We start from the raw sequence: 19,385 nt of genomic DNA, 5'->3' as shown, positions 1-19,385 counted from the left end.
GTTATTTTTTACTTCTGAGCTTCAATCATTTATCCAGCATAAGAAAAGGCAAGTTTAAATATAAAATTTACCTTCTTCCCCATTGAGTGGTTCTTCTAAAAGTAGGCTAGCCATGCATTCCCAATCTTTGAGTAATTCTGGTGCACAATCCCACATGCTATCTACAAGATAAGCAGCATGCTCGTGCAGCTGGCAATGGAAAAATAAAGCATGATTAAATCCAATCATGGGATTTCAATGCAATACAAATAAAGCATCCAAAAAAAATCATCGTACAATTATGTCCAACATCTCCAACATGTATCTATAGTCTCATTTCTCCTTTCACTCATTTGAAATGAAAATCTGAACACTAAGTTTGCCTGTTTAGGAAGTAGACATCCTTCAATATAAAGAATCTCAGCACGCACCCCATACTATTAAGTAGCGTTGTTACAAATCCTACCATCACCGGTACTCCAGCCCTGCCACTGCCTGTGCGTGCGATTCCGGAGGCTTTGGGGGGGGGGGGGGGGGGGGGGGGGGGGGGGGGGGGGGGGGGGGGGGGGGGGGGGGACGACAACTAAAATGCTGGTTTGTATTGGTTGTCAGAGAGGGATTTCCTCGGGCTGCTAGCTGATGAAGAAAAATCGTACATGCTTCCCTTCCAGTTTTTTTTAATTTAATGGACCATTCCGTCGCTGGATTGAACTTAAACGCGACTAAATATGCCTTCAATGCCTTCAACATCACGGATCGCAATATCAGGACAAAACAAAAGGTACGTTGTTTTGCTTTTTGGTGTGGCTTCATTTTAATCTTATGATGCGAAAAATGTTATTTAGGCCCACATACGAATCGGCCGTGTCTTGCCTGCCGATATGGGCTTAATTTTATGGCAACGGCAATATTCCAATCGATCACATTCCAGAAACATCCACTCTCAAGATAATCAAAATCATTCTTTTTTTGCACAATCATGTCATAAGAAAATCTAAATCATCTATATTTTGTGTTATTGTCCATCCATGATCAATATTTTCATTCTAAATATCCACAGTAGAGTTTTAGTCAGATGTATTGTGCAAAAAATAATGATTTTGATTATCTTTAGAGTGGATGTTTCTGGATTAATTTATGGGAATTAAACATTAAATTCCTTCCATTTGGCATATAAATTCATGACAAGGTGAGATTTAAAAATCATGTTATATTGTGAATTCATGTGTGAATGGGATCAGTTTGTTATCTGTTATTTGGATACTTAGGCTATTTAAAAATTTAGCCTTTTCTTAAGAAATGGATAGATGTTTCGATCTAGTAATTGAATTTAGATTAATTTAATTGATTAGATGAATTTAATTGATTTGATGACACTGATGAACATGATTTTTTTTGTTGGGTATTTACTATTTGTTTTAGCGTTCAACTTTATCATTTTCTAAAACTGCAAATAATAACTTGTTTCTGTTAATGCTGTTCAGTGTTTTGTTTTTCTTTACATTTTAAACAGATTTCTCCGATGAAGAAATGCAAAATTGCCAATCCAAATGCCCAGCAAAATAAACTGATTTAGACAGCATTTGCAGAGATTATCCTAATTTGGACTACTCCAAATGTGATGATCTACAGGACATTGTTAATGGGAAAGTAGTGGGCAGAAAGGCGTGTCATGCGTGGTTTGAAGACCAAAAACTTGTAGTTTACAATGCCAAAAATTGAAAAGTTGAGGAAAAACAAGGTGCACAGAAGTTGCTTATTGGTTACAATCTGAGGAGTATGATGATGCTACTGATTATGATATGCCAATGTACCAGCTAGCAACTGATCTTCTCCATAAACACTTGGTCTTTTGCTAGAAATTGTAATTTCCTTACCAATCTGTTACGGACTTACAGCATATAATACAATAATATTAAAGTTCTGATCTTGAGAATATCACATTTTTGAATTTTCAAGGCAGTCTGGGTGTTTATTACTATTTCTGTCACAACGGTCAATTTTGTAATTAGCTACAATTAGGTAACTAACTAATTATATCCTATAATTTCAGGTCATCCAAGTAAGATGTTTCATATTTGTTTCAGAATGCTTCAATCTATAATAACTGAAAATGTCATTCAGTTCTCTTAATTTTTAAGAATGTTATGGGCTTTTGACTGTCCTCGATCACAGCTTTTGTGTTAAGTCAATGGAAAAGTAATAGGGAACAAGATGCTAATTTCCGAGTATGAAAATGACCCTAACATTTTTAATACTGAAGATATGAAAGTGAATTAGGTATTAAATTAAAGTTCTTTTTATGCTTTATCTAACGGGATAAATTACAGGCTTGATTTTTTAAATGTCAACATTTTGTAACATTCCTATATTAAGTTGTTTAAAAATACTTATCCAAGAACAAAATACAAAATTTGTCATTATGATTTCACCTTCCCCCCCCACTATAGCCTGCCTGGTGCGAATTTGGTAAATACTTAACTTTTTTCCATGGGGAGCAAAAGCAAATTTTGCACTGCATGGCCAGGTGGAAATATAAAGCTATATATAAAGAGCCTGGTGCTTAAAGGTTTAATGCAAAACTGCAGTGTGCTAACAGACATTAGGACTTCACTGGTATGAAACTCTGGAAATCAACTTGCATACGAGTAATTTAGCAATCACAAATTGGAAAGGGCAAAAAAAAAAAAAACCCCCAAAAAAAACTGGGGAGTGCTGAGTGCAAGTTAAGGGGCTGTCCCACTTGGGCGACCTAATCCGCGAGTTCTGGCAAGTTTGCCCTCGACTCATACTCACAGCATGGTAGACACGAGGTCATAGAAACATAGAAACAAAGAAAATAGGTGCAGGAGTAGGCCATTCGGCCCTTCGAGCCTGCACCGCCATTCAATATGATCATGGCTGATCATCCTGTACTGCTCAGTATCCTGTACCTGCTTTCTCTCCATACCGCCTGATCCCTTTAGCCACAAGGGCCACATCTAACTCCCTCTTAAATATAGCCAATGAACTAGCCTCAACTACCTTCTGTGGCAGAGAATTCCAGAGATTCACCACTCTCTGTATGAAAAATGTTTTTCTCATCTCGGTCCTAAAAGATTTCCCCCTTATCCTTAAACTGCGACCCCTTGCTCTGGACTTCCCCAACTTCCCCAATATCTTCCTTAGTCTAGCCTGTCCAACCCTTTAAGAATTTTGTAAGTTTCTATAAGATTCCCCCTCAATCTTCTAAATTCTAGCGAGTACAAGCCGAGTCTATCCAGTCTTTCTTCATATGAAAGTCCTGACATCCCAGGAATCAGTCTTATAGGAATAGGTGGTCTTCGTAACTCTCCTTCGTGCTCAAGTGTGGTCTCCGCGTACTCGAGGCCTCAGTTAGGTTTTTTTCCAGTATGTTAAAAAATGCCTGCGAGTAAAAAAGGTCGCCATGGAAAAAAAATCAATACTTTTTTTACTCGTAGGTTTAGTCGTAGTAGGCCGGCATGTTAGTCGTAGGTAATCGAGGGTAGTCAAAGGTAGTCGTAGAGTCTTCATCATAGTCGAAGGGAGGTCGAAGGAGATTGAAGGAGGTCATCTTCACTCTCCACTATTCGATGTCCAATATTCCCCAAAGTTAGTTGTAGTTAATCGTATCTAGTCGAAGCTGGTCTTCAACATAATCGAAGGTGGTCTTCTACATAGTCGCAGGAGGTCTTCAACATGTCATTTTTTCAAACTCTTCTAAACTCGCCAATTAGGTCCTCCAAGTGGGACAGCCTCTTTAGTGTTTATACCATCAGGGAAATAAGACCACCCGTGAAGGCAGCCACAAAAAAATATAGATGAAATCATTTGGGCTGCATTGACCAATGTGAAGCAGCAACTGTAAATAACTGATTTTCTATCCTTATTAACTAGATGGATGTGCAGTCAGCACAAATGGACAAGGAGCTCCCCCCACCCCAAACTGAATTAAAGCAAAATATAAGATGGCGTAACTGATATGATCTTGCAAAAAAAGAATTATTGGGATGAAACCAAGCAAACCAAATAAATATTCTTAGTAAACAACACATACACACATACACACTAAAGGTTTCTCTTGGTTCATGGAGTGTAATGTAAGCACAGATGGCAGCCTACCTCACTCTCTAGAAAGAAAAACACCAGTGTCTTGATAAGCTTTGCATTTGGGCTTTGTCTTCCTTTCCTTTTCACTGCCACTTCATCAGAATCAGGTTCTCGATGACTGAAAAGTCTTAAAAATAATAAATTATTAGAATAGAACACAAAATATTTTGAATAATTTAAACATATTCTATTATTTCCCCCCCATTCATGTTCATCAAATAGCCCTAGGCACAACAAAGTAGGGGACTTTCAAACCTACGGTAGACACGAAATGCTGGAGTAACTCAGCAAGACAGGCAGCATCTCTGGAGAGAAGGAATGGGTGATGTTTTGGGTCGGGACCCTTCAGACTGATGGCAGGGGAGTGGGCGGGACAGAGATAGAATGTAGTCGAACACAGTAGGACTAGTGGGAAAACTGGGAAGGGGAGGGGATGGAGAGAGAGGGAAAACAAGGGCTACTTGAAGTTAGAGAAGTCAATGTTCATACTGCTGGGGTGTAAACTACCCAAGCGAAATATGAAGGTAGACAAAAAAACTGGAGAAACTCAGCGGGTGAGGCAGCATCAATGGAGCGAAGGAATAGGCGACGTTTCGGGTCGAGACCCTTCTTCAGACCGATGTCAGGGTAGGGGCGGGAAAAAGAAAGGAAGAGGTGGAGAAGTAGGCTGTGGGAGAACTGGGAAGCGGTGGGGAAGGAAGGAGAAAACAACGACTACTTGAAATTGGAGAGGTCAATGTTCATACCGCTGGGGTATAAACTACACAAGCGAAATATGAGGGAAGTGCTGTTCCTCCAATTTGCAGTGGGACTCACTCTGGCCATGGAGGAGGCCCAGGACAAGAAATGCATCCCTTCCCACCCTCCCCTGGTACTTTCCCTTGCAACCGCAGGAAATGCTACCCTTGTCGCTTTACCTCCCCCCTCGACTTCATCCAAGGACCTAAGCAGTCTTTCCAGGTGAGGCAGAGGTTCACCTGTACCTCATCCAACCTCATCTATTGCATCCGCTGTTCCAGGTGTCAACTGCTCTACATCGGTGAGACCAAGCACAGGCTTGGCGATTGCTTTGCCCAAAACCTCCGCTCAGTTTGCAATAACCAACCTGATCTCCCGGTGGCTCAGCACTTCAACTCCCCCTCCCATGCCGAATCTGACCTTTCTGTCCTGGGCCTCCTCCATGGCCAGAGTGAGTCCCACCGCAAATTGGAGGAACAGCACCTTATATTTTGCTTGGGTAGTTTACACCCCAGCGATATGAACATTGACTTCTCCAATTTCAGGTAGTCCTTGCTTGCTCCTTCCTTCCCCGCCCCAGCTCTCCCCCACAGCCTACTGTTTCCGCCTCTTCCTTTATTTTTTCCCGTCCCCCCCCCCACTCAAGATCAGTCTGAAGTGTCTCGACCCGAAACGTTGCCTATTCCTTCGCTCCATAGATGCTGCCTCATCCGCTGAGTTTCTCCAGCTTTTTTGTCTACTTCGATTTTTCCAGCATCTGCAGTTCTTTCCTAAACAAGCGAAATACGAGGTGCTGTTCCTCCAATTTGCGCTGGGCCTCACTCTGACAATGGAGGAGGCCCAGGACAGAAAGGCCAGATTGGGAATGGGAGGGTGAGTTAATGTGCTGAGCAACCGGGAGGATCAAGTAGGTTAAGTTGGACTGAGCGAAGGTGTTCAGCGAAGCGATCGCCGAGTCTGCGCTTGATCTCGGCGATCGTTTCTCTGAACAACCTCTTCTCAGTCCACCTTAACCTACCTGATCTCCTACCTACCTGAAACATGAAACGTTTGGATGCAGACAATAAAATAAAATGAGTGGAAAAAAACATTCCCTTAACTTTCTGCATAAGCAACGCATCACGAAACTCGTGACCAAAAATCAGTAGTTGTTCAAATGAAACTGAAAACTATTTGGACTTCTCCTTTAACGGAGACATTTTATTCCTTTCGGCTAACTTAAAATGACATTTGCAAACAAAACGGGACATCAAGATTTCTTCAAATACATGCCCCTTTACAATTACCAAAAGAATAAGAAACAGTAACTTCTGTTTCAAGTTCTTCTGATAACAGTGGTGGTTGCAATAGAATCTTTAATTATACAAGAGAGCTGCAAGTTTAGGTCCAATACTTCCCTCCTACAGATTTTAATGAGAATTAACTTATCACGCGTGCAAAATTTAACAGCCTACTTCCTTCATTAAAATAATGGAATCTCAATTTTGAGTCCGATTTGACAGTAAAATACTAATGTGCAGTTTATGGATATCTCCTAATTGAAAATCAAATGTAAATGTAGGAAAATATGCTTTGCCATTGAAGTACAAATAGTCTTGCAATTTTTCGTATATATTGACACACATTATATGAAAAAAGAAAACGCAACAATGCATAAGAAATTCAGAATATGATAAAGGATAGCCAGGTATTGCAAATAGGACCCAGCATTCAGCACTATTGTGCCTAATCTGTTGCAGGCCTCAATTCCTTTTTAGTTCAGAGGTTCCCAGTCCTGAAATACCTCAATCGTTGAAAGATTCCATCTACCTCCTCTTTAAATGCCTACAAAGATTCTGCCTTCCAACCCTCTGCAGAGATAATTCCAGTGATTCAAAACCCTCTGCAAGAAACACACCTCAGTTTTAAATGACTTCTGTCCTCTCATCTCAATGAGACTCTCTGACGAGTGGAACAGTTTTAATATCTACACTATGTCCCCGTCTGATCAAATGTTTCCAAAAGATAATCACTCATTCTATTGAACACAGATCCAAGTTCTTTATGTGCTTGATACAATGAGCTAAGTAAAATACACTCTCCTTCACATGTCCAAGTAGATTTTGATTCTTACTTTTTGTAAAGAAATTCCCCTGCAGCCACAGCAACCGGTCGATGAGCCGAGTAAACCAAGTGATAAACGTTTTCACAATCCTCAGAAGTCAGAACATCATCGCTACCCCTAGAGTAGAAAATACAAAGGTAAAAAGCTTCCATTTCAGACAACTGAATTTAAGATTTTTTTTCAGTACTCAAGATCACTGTTATTACAATGAAACCATACCGTTGACTTAGCATTATTCTCTCATTTTATACGTAACCTAAACTAATTAAAAAGGGGGAGGGGGGGAAATAAAGGCGCTGCTCATAGGAAGTCATAGAATGGCATAAATTTTATTTTCGAAGCATGATTTAAGTAAAAGATTTAAGAAAAACAAAACCAGAGAACTGATAGGTATCATTTTAGTTATGTCAGTGCCTCACGACACTGAAATAGCTTGGGTTTAATCATCACTATAATGTTTGGAAACATGGCTGCTATGGTAACTTCAGATCAACAGTGCAGCAATGAAGAAATTAATCAAGATTATGTGGTCCAATTATTGGAGTGGGTTCAAACACAAATGCAGCTATTCAGCTATGGCTGATACTAATTATTTCAAATTAAGTTTGTATTACTCTCTTCTGAGTTTTGACATATTTGATGTACATTAGGGGTTGATGAAGAAACCCATACATAGTATGTAAAAATCATTGCAGTAGCACCACTGCTGGGGAACGAGGATCTTGTCCTATCGGTACCGGCATCCCTTGAATCATACTGATAACGTGTTTTCATGAATCAATCAACCATGGCTCTCAATAAGGCTTTCAACCAAACAGTGGAGTATTGCGGAGTTACCGGAAGGAGATTACAACAGAAGGAACAAAGCAGCAGTGTAGAAAAATGGGTAACTTTAAATATTGTCACATAAAGAGCTGAAAATAAATGGCTTAACACAAAAATGGCTCTTGAACTCAATGCACACACCATTTATAACAAGATACAAGTTAATGGCACAAACAAAAATAAATAGCTACAATGTAATACAGAAATATGGTTGCTAAGTGACAAAGATTGGGTATTAAATATTCTGGGACACTGAAATATTAGGAGAAAGAATAATAGAAAAGGAGATGTAGTAACTCTGACGTTAAATAGAGTAAAGAAAGAGAATCTCTGCTCAACGTGGACTAAGGAAAATTAAATCATACGTTTCCAAATTTACTAAGTTAGTTTATGGTAGTAATTGCCAGAATAGAATGCAGGAACTAAAGACATGGTATTTTAGGACATTTGCAAGGCTTTTAAGGTACAATTTAAGGTACAATTTTAGTGAACAAAATTAAGAGTGTCCAGGCCTGGTGTTAATGTGCTGATGGTTTTGTGGACAGGTTAATAGAGAAAACAGTAGGGATTCAATGTTAATTTTGGGATTGCCAGGCTGTGACTACTGGAATACTGCAAAGTCTGAAGTTAGAGCACAGTTGTTCAGGATCACGATCAATGATTTGGATGATGGGATCAAGTTCAACATATTGAAACTCATTGATGATAAAAAAAAAGCTACATGCAATTGTGGGTTATGAAGAAGTTGTAGGGGGATTTCAGAGGAATACACAAGTGAAGGGAATGGGCAAGGACATGGCAGAGGCCAAAATAAGTCAATTAAAAGGGAGGAAAGATTTTAAACATTAGCATGCTTATACTCTGTCTGCCCATTAGAAATAAATCAAATTTGAACTAATTAACAAGAATTGGTACATAATCAAGAAATAAAGAATTTTGCAACATGCAATACCCAAGCAGAAGCAACGATAAGCAATTTTGAATGTCTGAGTGGTAGCATTTGTGACATGAGAAGCGAGTGTTGTGTGCGCAATGGCAAGAAATGCAATGGGCATGACGCTGGCTGGAAACCAGCTGAAACAAAAAGAATCAAAATCCACAGTAATTACAGAATGAGACCTGGGTTCTAATATTTTGGAACAGAGCAGACTTACAGCAAACATATACAGTTACTCCAAGTCTGAAGTTTACGCTTTTAGATGGGAGAAAAACTTGGAATCTTAAAAATAAAAAGTAGTTTGTAAGAAAACAGAAAGCTCAGAGTTCTCTGTGTGATTCTTCTTGGAAAGAGAAAAAAAACCTTTAGAATTGTACATAGTGCAACTCAAATTGGAGTCAGGAAGATTCAAAGAAAGGAAACTATTTGAATAAGAAACTACTTGCTCTGGAGCATCGGAGGTTGAGGGGAGACCTGTTTGAAGTATATCCAATTATACGAGGTGTAGATAGGGTAGATGGTCAGAACCTCTTTTCCGAAGGGTGGAAATGTCAAAGACTCGAGGGCATGGCGGCTTTCAGGTGAAAGGGACAAAGTTTAAAAGGAGATGTGTGGGATGTTTTTTTTTTTTAACACAGATCGGTGGGTGCCTGGAACATGCTGCCAGAGGTGGTAATGGAGGCAGATACCACTGTGGCATTTAAGCGTCTTTCCAGGCACATGGATTTGCAGAGAATGGAAGGATATGGATCATGTGCAACCAGAGGTTAGTTTAACGGCATTATGTTTGGCACGGATATTGAGAGCCAAAGGGCCTGTCTGTACCTGTGCTATATTGTTCTCTGTTTTTATATACAGACGAGTATATGCATGATCAGTTATAACGGAATCAACTTGACCAGAAGTGAGACAATTCTGAGCATATTTGGAAGCAGAGGAAATACAAACATGATTTTGGTTTGATATATTCACTGATGTTGAATATACAGGTACAAAATATATAGTTCTTAATATAACAAACTGAAATCAACTTATTCTCCAATTCCCAACCTAACCTATCAGTAGATATACGATTCATTTCAAATAGCAGGATGATGTGCGGACAGGTATTCACTGCCAAAAGATTCTCATAAGCCGAACACCAAAGCAAGGCAAGTGAAATCCAACAACATCTACTTACTGCAGAACAAGGGTGAGTAGTTTTATTGCTTGAACAGCAACTTCATATTCTTTATCCAGAGTCATGGAAACAATTCTATCCTAAAAAGAAATGGAAGTTTATAATGCAGCAAACGGAATAAGTAGGGAATTATCATTATATGTAGCTGAAACAAAGAACTACAGATTATGGTTAATACACAAAAGAACTCAAAGTGCTGGAGCAACTAAGCAGATCAGGCAGCTTCACTGGTGAGCATGGATAGGTGCCATCGGGACCCTTCTTCAGACTGCTGAATTACTCCAGCACTTTGTGTCAAGTCACCTTAAAACTAGATGCTGCTGGTCTGCACCAGCAAGCCCTTCTTCACCAGCTGCCGTGGTTGTTGATCAGCTCACGTTGTAGCCCTTGGCGACAGCACTTTCTGCCAACGACAAGACGTTCTCGGTCACCTTGGGGCTCCCTCCCTTCTCACCTGCTGCTGCTTCCAAGGTGGAGTATGTTGGCAACTCCGGGGAAAGAGGATGCGGTGGAGCGCAGGGGTGACGGGGGGGTAGACATAGCTAGGTGGAAAAAGTGATGGCTGATAGGAACAAAAGCCTTTGCTGGTGAGAAGGGAGGGAGCCCCAGTGACCAAGCACGTCCAGCTGGTGTCGGCGGCCTCAATAAAGCGCCGTGCCCAGGGGCTACAACATGAGCCGCAACAGCATCCATGTCAGCGGACCGGCCGGTGGGTAAAGAAAGGCTCGCTGGTGCACTTTGAGGCCCAGGGATGGCGTCGGAAGCCAGGGCTGGGTGGGCGTTGTGATACGGGGTAGCATCAGCAGGTCCATCCGCTATCACCAGAATCCGTTAAAAAGAGGGTTTAATGTACAAAATTATTTACTTTTAACACTAGACCTTGTTATATTTTGCTATTAAATTGTACTTTCAACAATGGTGCATACAAAATCTGTGTGGTGTGAAAATGTAATTATAGCAGTGTCCACACTTTTTACTGCATTTCCAAAACCTATGTAAATTCAACTTCAGTAGAACTGAAATGCTGAATATGACCAATAGGCATACCCATTTATGTGCTGCAATTTGATGTTGTGAACAACTGGATTCTACTGGAAAATGTTTCACAGCAGTTATTTAAGCCGATATTGCATGTGGTTTTAATCACCAAAGTCTAAGTTTGAATCTATGTTTTATAGTCGTTTATTATGGAGTACAAACCGAAGATATGCCAGAGTCCAATTATATTCAGAATAATTTTTATTGATTCTTTTTTCAATAAGTGAGCATTGCTGGCAAGGATAGCATTTACTACACATTCTCAATTGTTTAAGAAGTTGGTGATGAACCACTTCTTTATGGAGCAGACAATCGCACCATATTATTGAGTAAGGAATTACAGCAGAATTTAGATCCAGTTATAATGAATGAGTGCGAATTTATATCCAAATCAAGTTAGCGTATGACAAAGGAAAACATAGTGTTACATGCACTTGCTGCTGTTAGCTTTTTGGCATCAGATTTAGCACAGGCTGTTGGAAAAGCCCAAGGCATGATACTGCAGTGCATTTTGTCTATCTTAAGGGCCTGTTGCACATGGGCGACATTTGGGCAACTGCGGAGCATCAGTGACTGACGCACGTAAAACCGTCAAGTTGCACGACATACACGTATGCTGTCATGCGGGTGACGCCCGGTTAGGGTTGAGGCTGAAAAATATTCTTCCTTCAATGCACGAATTTTAAACATTAATATATTAAATTTAATACAATAAAATCAATTGCGCAAATGAAAATATGTCTGAGTCGTCACGTTTTATTTATAGATGTATTGGTCCGCTTCCAGATCCGATCACCAGGGATGGATTCAGTGAGTGTAGACTGAACTCCCCCCCTCCCCCCCCCCCCCCCCCCCCTCCTTCTCCCCACCCTCACTCCCCTCCCCTCATCCACTACCCCTCCCCCTCACATCCCCTTCTCCCCTCTCCTCCCTCCCCCCCCCCCCCCCCCCCCAAACCTTCCTCGACGCCCCCCCATTTGTGGACCCCCCGTCTGCGACTAGCGATCCCCCGCACACTATTCCATACATGCTAGTCTGCATTTATCCCATAGTCAATGTTACTAGAACAGATGATGTGGCCTTTGTGCAGTACTATTAGTGGGATCTAGCTGTCATAGGCTGGGGGGCGGGGGGCGACGGGGGGGGGGGGGGGGGGGGGGGGGGGGGGGGGTTGGGGAATTGGAGGAGGGAGAGGGGGAGAAGGGGATGTGAGGGGATGGGGGGGTAGTGGATAAGGGGGAGAAGAGTGGACGGGGAGAAGGGAGGAGAGGAGGGACGCCCCCCATTTGTGGACCCAGTCTGTGACAGCTAGATCCCACTAAAAACTCGTGGCCAACAGCTTAGTTCCCATGAGGAGCAGGCAGAAGCTAGGGTTAGGGATTGGGTTTCCTCCCGCACTCCAAAGGTGCACAGGTTTGTATAAATTGTCCGTAGCGTGTGTGGGATAGTGTGCGGGGGGGGGTCGCTGGTTGTAGGCTGGGTCCACAAATGGGAGGGAGAGAGGGGGGGAGAAGGGGATGTGAGGTGAGGGGGGGGGGGGGGGGGTAGTGAATAAGGGGAGAAGAGTGGAGCAGGCAGGGAAGGGGGGGGGGGGGGGGGAGAGAAGGGGGGGGGGGAGGGGAGGAGGGGGATGGGAGTGGGGAGGGATGGGGACGGGAGGGGGGGGGAAAGAGGGAAGAGATGAATTCAGTCTACACTCACTGAAGCCATCCCTGTGAAAAGAGCAGGTGATCAGATCTGGAAGCGGACCAATACATCTATAAATAAAACTGAACGACTCGGACATCGTTTCATTTGCACAATTGACTTTATTGTATTAATTTTAATATATTAATGTTTAAAACCCATGCATTGAAGGAAGAATATTTTACAGCCTATCTGTGGTCCCTAACCCTAACCAGTCGTCACCCACAGGACAACATACGTCAGCGTGTGACAGGGCGGACGACATGATGAGACACCCAAATGTCGCCCCAGGATTAGGAACATTTTCAAGCACCGCGCGTTACTGCATGCGTCACCACGCCTCGCCGCGCGTCACGGCGCGCCAACCTATTTTTAGGCTGTTGCGTAAATACCGTGCAAATGGGTCAGGCCCTTTACACACTGCAGCCACTGTGCACCAGTGAAGGAGTGAATGCATGATTGGGATAAATGGGGTGCAAATCAAATGGGTTGCTTTTCCTGATTGGGTACTGAGCTTCCCACTAATTGTGGAGTTGCACTAATCCAGGTTGCAGCTAAATGGCAGTATTGTTGGGCGAGTAATGTGGGCGTGGAGCATTTTGATTAGCAATACCATATGTGCAAATTGTGCACATATTCAGAATGCCATTTACAACTATGCTTGCTTTCATAGTATTCTTTAATGAAAAACGTGCGGGGGAATGTATAACTGAGGCATGAGATAGGAGATAGACAAATAATGCACCATGGTAGAATTAATGGATGAAACTAACACACATGGTTATCATGATAAACTATGATCAAATGTGGGGGAATAAATGCTAATTTTATGGACAAGTAAAGTACAGATGTAAATTTCACCAAATACATTAACAGTACAAAATTACTTTGGATATAGATAATAGAAGATGAACTAACCTTGAAACGACTTGTGAAAAGTTCAAGTTTAGGAACGAGCTCTCTGTTGTAATAGAGACCTTGCAAAGCTATTAAACATTTGAGCCGTACTTCACCTTGCTGAAAAATAAAATACACATATTAGCATAAAATGTGGGATTGAGGGGCGGGGAATTCAAATTTCTGCATTTGCTGCATATTATCTGTACCGAACACCTACAGAAATAATAGATACTTTACCTTATCATGCATAGTCCATCCCACATACTTCAAATAGCTGTCATTTAAGAAGGCATCGCTGTACATTTTCATCCAAACTCCTATCTCTTCAATGCAGACAGCTCTTATCTCTGATATAGCATCACTTGATGGAGGGACGAAAACAAACAAAACCAAGATAAAACAATCTACCTCTGTACAGAATCTATCCTGCTTATGCTACAAAACATTCAATTGAAATGAAAAAAAAAGATGTTTCTTACCGATATCGATGCACAAACACCCCCTTAAAAATAGCATTCATCATATTTTCAATTTCATCCTGATTTTCTTGAAGCTGGAATAGAGGAAAAAAATGTTTGCAAATATCATGAATTAATCTTCATCTAATTTTCACAATCAGAGGGAAAAGTTCTGGTTGGGGTGCAAACAGTTGTACAGGAATAAACCACACCTAAACAAATATTTGTTATGAAATGTTATTTCTATCAAATTCCCATTCAAACTAAAGCAAATACAGAATTTACCATGAATGAGTCTCTTTACATTATCTTTTAAATAATCTGAACTTTTAAAAGTAACTCCCCCAATGCAATATTCCAGCACTCACCCGTTCCCCCAATGCAACCCATTTGGCTTTTATTGAAACTTTAATCATGAATAACCCGAGGGGGGGTGTGGTGGCACTCAGAAGTGGGGGTGAGGGGAAGGGGGAAGTGGGGGTGAGGCGGTTGAAGCGTTTGAGTGCCCCTCCCTCCCGGAATGGGCCGTCCTGCCTTGCGAGTGCATTGTGACGCCACTCGGATTTCTTTTTCCCGAAATGGGTGAGTTTGAAGAAATTGGGCTGCTTTTAAAATTTCAATGATTAATAACTTTGAAAATATAGGTGGAAATGCGACAGGAAGATGTTTACCGCCACCACAGGAAAAATAGGAGTTGGATGCGTGAAAATGGGAATGCTGTGGCCTAGCGTTTGGAAGAAGATAGGAATTAACCAGATTGACACATAGACACATCGTGGGCACAAACTAGATGAAGACTTTTAGTTTTAGAGATAAAAAAGCAATGAGATTAATCCAGTGGGAAATGGGACCATTACAATTATTGAAATCATCCCATTTGCCATCTATTGAGTAACTCAAATTTAAGTAATTTTTTTCACAGATCCATGACCACATTTTACTGATGGATAGTGTTGATTTATAATTTTAAACGCCCAGATTTGTTTTTTAATGCCTATTGGTATTTTTGCATCAAATGGGCAATAGAATACTTCTCTTGCCTCGTTTAATGCAAATAATACTTATTAATTCATATTCAAAAATTATCCAAACAATCCACTTGAATGGCATCTCATTGGCTATCCTATCCATTCATTTCTGCTATCTCCAGTATAAAATAGCAGATTTTAGAGCATGATATAGGAATTTACTGCATTAGTCTTATGCGAAAGGAACATCAAAACCAAGGAAAGGATGGAACTTGCTGTGCATTTAAAACAAACAACAAATTCATATTTATAACAACTCTTACAATTACATCCCCCTCATTCAAGACTCTCCCATTTGTGGCAACATCTCAACACCAACTTACTCATATAACCCCTTTTGGATCTTGTATGTATTATTAGGACCACACATCTTTCTTCAAAACTCCAAAGAAATCAGCTGCAACATTATTGGCCATTTGTTATATGTCAACACTGTGATTTTGCATGCCTTACTATGATATAGTTGATCCCCTGAGAACAGACCATGATGTTGTACAAGGCTGATGCTTACCAGAACACCTACTGTTTGCCTAATTTTGAAAGGCTACACACGATCCCATTTAACATGGAGGGTGCAGCAGTGTGAAGCTCGGACTGACTCCACAGGGACTGTGCAGCTGCCATTTTACTGATGCGATGGAGTGGCGCAGCGGTAGAGTTATCTCTAAACGAAACACTTCTGCCAGTGGTGAATCGATGAAGATGATATCAGATAGATTTATCCCTTTACTTATTGCTTTCCACAGATCCAATTTAGCAATATGTCCTTGGGGCTATTATCGACATGATCAAGACAGTTTTGATGATGGCCAATGAAACTCCCATGCTTGATAGAAACATAGAAACATAGAAATTAGGTGCAGGAGTAGGCCATTCGGCCCTTCGAGCCTGCACCGCCATTCAATATGATCATGGCTGATCATCCAACTCAGTATCCCGTACCTGATCCATACAGTTTTGATCCCCTTGATGGCCAGGGCCACATCTAACTCCCCTTAAACCTTTCTTCCTTGATAACCTTTGTGGCTTTGTGCTTTTTCCCCCAGTGTTTGTTCAATGAGGAGCACCACTGATTCATCTGCCCAGGAAAAGAACAGGTGGCTATCAGAATATGTTTCCAATTTGAGCTAATGTTACTTGAGGTCTTTAATGAGGCCTGCATTAATCAATAATGTTCTATTATTAATGTTTAATGTGTTATGTGTCATTCCTAACTGTCATTGTATGTCGTTGTCACTTGCGCGCGGAGCACCAAGGCAAATTCCTTGTATGTGAATACTTGGCCAATAAACCTATTCATTCATTCATTCAGTTAATGTTGAGGATATTTGAGGGCCTGTACATTGCAACGGTGCTGACTGGTGGGTCTGTTTGGCCAATGGAGTAATGCAGTCCGACAGATTATGATGAAGTAGAATGCTACGTTGTAAGATAGAATTTTCTAAAAACTAATTCAAGATGTTGCTGGACAAGTCCATGGGATAGTTCATCCAGTCTAACATTACTCCCCAGATCCTTGAGGGGAAGGTTACGCAATGCCCTAATTTAATGCTGAGATCAGCCATGTGGACCAGTCATTAGATAAGCAGAAGAACTTTTGACAAATCTGGATCCTTATTGTCTTCATGACTCATGACTCTATATGTTTTAGTTTATCCACAAAATTAGTTTTCCTCAGTAACAGGTTGTTAGTCAGGGACTGCACAATTGTACCACTATATCCAAAACTTTCTAAACACCACAAAAAAATCCTTCTAAAAATAGAAAAAATAAAATAAATCCCAGTAAATCCAGTCGTGTTTCTTAATGGAAGAAAATCACTCAAGTACCTCATTTCATACATTTGTGTCAAGATATAAATATTTGACCAACCTCTTTCCTCTTCTGTAATAGGAGCTCCAACCTGTCATTAGCTCTTTTGCCAATAATTTTATTTCTTTCAGTTTCATATTGCCGCTGGGTGTTGTCCATGTTGATACTTAAATTTAATGCCACATTTACTAGTGCTGTCATCAGCTTCATAGCTGCATAGACAAGGTAGGGGGAGTACAGGTTTAGTTATACAAATAGAAATACCAGGGATTTATTTATTCAATCAAACTAAAACATGCAGTGCTAAAAATCCCCAGGGTCTGATGGTCTGCATCCCAGGGTACTTAAGGAAGTGGGTCTAGAAATTGTGGACGCATTGGTGATCATTTTCAAATGTTCTATAGATTCAGGATCAATTCATGTGGATTGGAGGGAAGCTAATGTTATCCCACATTTTAAGAAAGGAGGGAGAAAGAAAACAGGAAGTCATAGATCAGTAAACCCAACATCGGTGGTGGGGAAGATGCTGGAGTCAATTATAAAAGATAAAATTACGGCACATTTGGATAGCAGTAACAGGATCGGTCCGAGTCAGCATGGATTTACGAAGGGGACATCATACTTGACTAATCATCTGGACTTTTTTGAGGATGTAACTAAGGAAATGGACAAGGGGGAGCCAGTGGATGTAGTGTCCCAGGACTTTCAGAAAGCATTTGATAAGGTCCCACATAGGAGATTAGTGGGAAAAATTAGAGCACATGGTATTGGGGGTAGGGTACTGACATGGATCGAAAATTGGTTGGCAGACAGGAAACAAAGAGTAGAGTTATAATGATTTAGATAAAGGGATAAAAGTAACATTAGCAAATTTGCAGATGACACAAAGCTGGATGGCAGTGTGAACAGTGAAGAGGATGCTATGAGGATGCAGGGTGACTTGGACAGGTTGGGTGGGTGGGCAGATGCATGGCAGATGCAGTTTAATGGGGATAAATGTGAGGTTATCCACTTTGGTGGCAAGAACAGGATGGCAGATTATTATCTGAATGGTGTCAAATTAGGAAAAGGGGAAGTACAACAAGATCTGGGTGGCCTTGTTCATCAGTCACTGAACGTAAGCATGCAGGGACAGCAGGCAGTTATTTTTTAGTCGAAGCCAGTTGCGATGCTAGTTGAAGGTGGTTGCCGGAGGTTGCAGGTGGTTGCTGGAGGTTGCAGGTAGTAAGAGTAAGAAGGTAAGACCTTTCACTACCTGCAACCTCCGGCAACCACTTTCAACTAGCATCGCAACCGGCTTCGACTAATAAATTACCGATTTTTAAAATGGCAACCTATTTTTAGTCGCGGCTGGTTTTGAATTTTTTTAAATAATTGCCGGAACATAGAAGAAGCGGAAACCACTTTCGACCATTAGGGAGACTGGCAAAAACCTCCAGGAACCACACGGAAACCTTGGGTGGGGCGCAAAGTCTCCAGAGGTTTCCGTTCAGGTTTCCTAAGTGGGACAGGGGCATTAAGAACGTTTCACTTCAACAAAGAGATCCATTTATTTCCCCCAAGTGTCCCCCATCTTTTTATTTCCTACTTTGCGGCAAAAGAGTAAGTAATTATGCAGATAGGCCTAATCCCGGTCAAAAGTAGTTATAAATACTAAGCCACCGTGTTTCTCATCTGTTTAAGATGAGGAAGACGGCTGTTCAACAAATATGCTACATAGTTTAAACCAATGATAACTGCATAAGCAATGAACTTTGAAACAAAGATTTTGAAATAATATTTCCAATTTTTGCAGAAATAAAAAATAATTAAGAAACAATGAAGCATTGTTGTAAAAGCATTATTTAAAGCCATTAATTAACACAGTATCTGTGCAGAGGTGAAAATGACCCTAGAGCTTTTTATCCATGCAAACGTCAAATAAATAAAACTATACATAATTTTGAAATCACAATTTTCCATATTTTGAAGTGTACCTGCTAATGTGCTGGTATGTCTGAATGCTCTAACTTGGGAGTCTGATAATCCAGTCAGCAGCGAGATAACAGTATCCATCATGTATTCATCATATATAATACTGTACTGACACTGCCGCACCAGTACGGAAATGAATTCACAGAAACTGGACCTGAACTTTTTCCACTGTGGACCAGGCATTGTGAGAGGGTAATCACCACTGTCCTTAATTTTGGAAAGAAGCAAAAATAGTGTGTGAAAACAAGGTTGGCATATTAACTTACAGAAATGGTGGAAGGAAATAACAGATAAAGCAGCTGAAGACAATTGGCCCCAAAATACTCTACCAAACAGGAAATACAGTGAGGCGTTGCATTTAAATTTGAAAAAAGAGCAAAGTCGCCTGTCAAGTCTTCACTATCTATTCCTGATATTGATACAACTTAAATATCAACTACATGATAATATGTCTATTTACCAAAAACGATACAATTAACCAGCTCTTCTATGCTGAAAATTGAAGTGTTTTATCTTTGAACTCCATTGGCTTTGCTCCATTTTATAAACGTGGATTATGAAGAAGAAGCAAGTGAACTGTCCTTTTCAATAAATAATGAATGCACAGGGCAGCAAT

At 40.9% G+C, this 19,385-nt stretch overlaps 1 protein-coding gene across 5 annotated transcripts in view; it reads right to left on the bottom strand.

Annotated features, from left to right (window-relative positions):
* LOC129702045 (cohesin subunit SA-2-like) overlaps nucleotides 1–19,385 on the bottom strand; it is a 147,371-nt gene that overhangs the window by 40,352 nt on the left and 87,634 nt on the right. For all 5 annotated transcript variants that reach the window (XM_055643565.1, XM_055643563.1, XM_055643562.1 and 2 more), the window contains 9 exons: nucleotides 18,772–18,976; nucleotides 16,856–17,007; nucleotides 13,977–14,050; nucleotides 13,735–13,858; nucleotides 13,516–13,614; nucleotides 9,874–9,953; nucleotides 6,941–7,048; nucleotides 4,102–4,216; nucleotides 72–189 (listed from right to left, as the gene is read on the bottom strand). In XM_055643565.1, the coding sequence (XP_055499540.1) occupies nucleotides 72–189; nucleotides 4,102–4,216; nucleotides 6,941–7,048; nucleotides 9,874–9,953; nucleotides 13,516–13,614; nucleotides 13,735–13,858; nucleotides 13,977–14,050; nucleotides 16,856–17,007; nucleotides 18,772–18,976 (1,075 nt within the window). The remainder of the gene's footprint in view (nucleotides 1–71; nucleotides 190–4,101; nucleotides 4,217–6,940; nucleotides 7,049–9,873; nucleotides 9,954–13,515; nucleotides 13,615–13,734; nucleotides 13,859–13,976; nucleotides 14,051–16,855; nucleotides 17,008–18,771; nucleotides 18,977–19,385) is intronic.

This window comes from Leucoraja erinacea, chromosome 12 (assembly GCF_028641065.1).
Source record: "Leucoraja erinacea ecotype New England chromosome 12, Leri_hhj_1, whole genome shotgun sequence".
Classification (NCBI taxonomy): Eukaryota; Metazoa; Chordata; class Chondrichthyes; order Rajiformes; family Rajidae; genus Leucoraja; species Leucoraja erinaceus.
The sequence above is the reverse complement of the archived record's forward strand: the minus strand, read 5'-3'. Positions and strand labels throughout refer to the sequence as shown.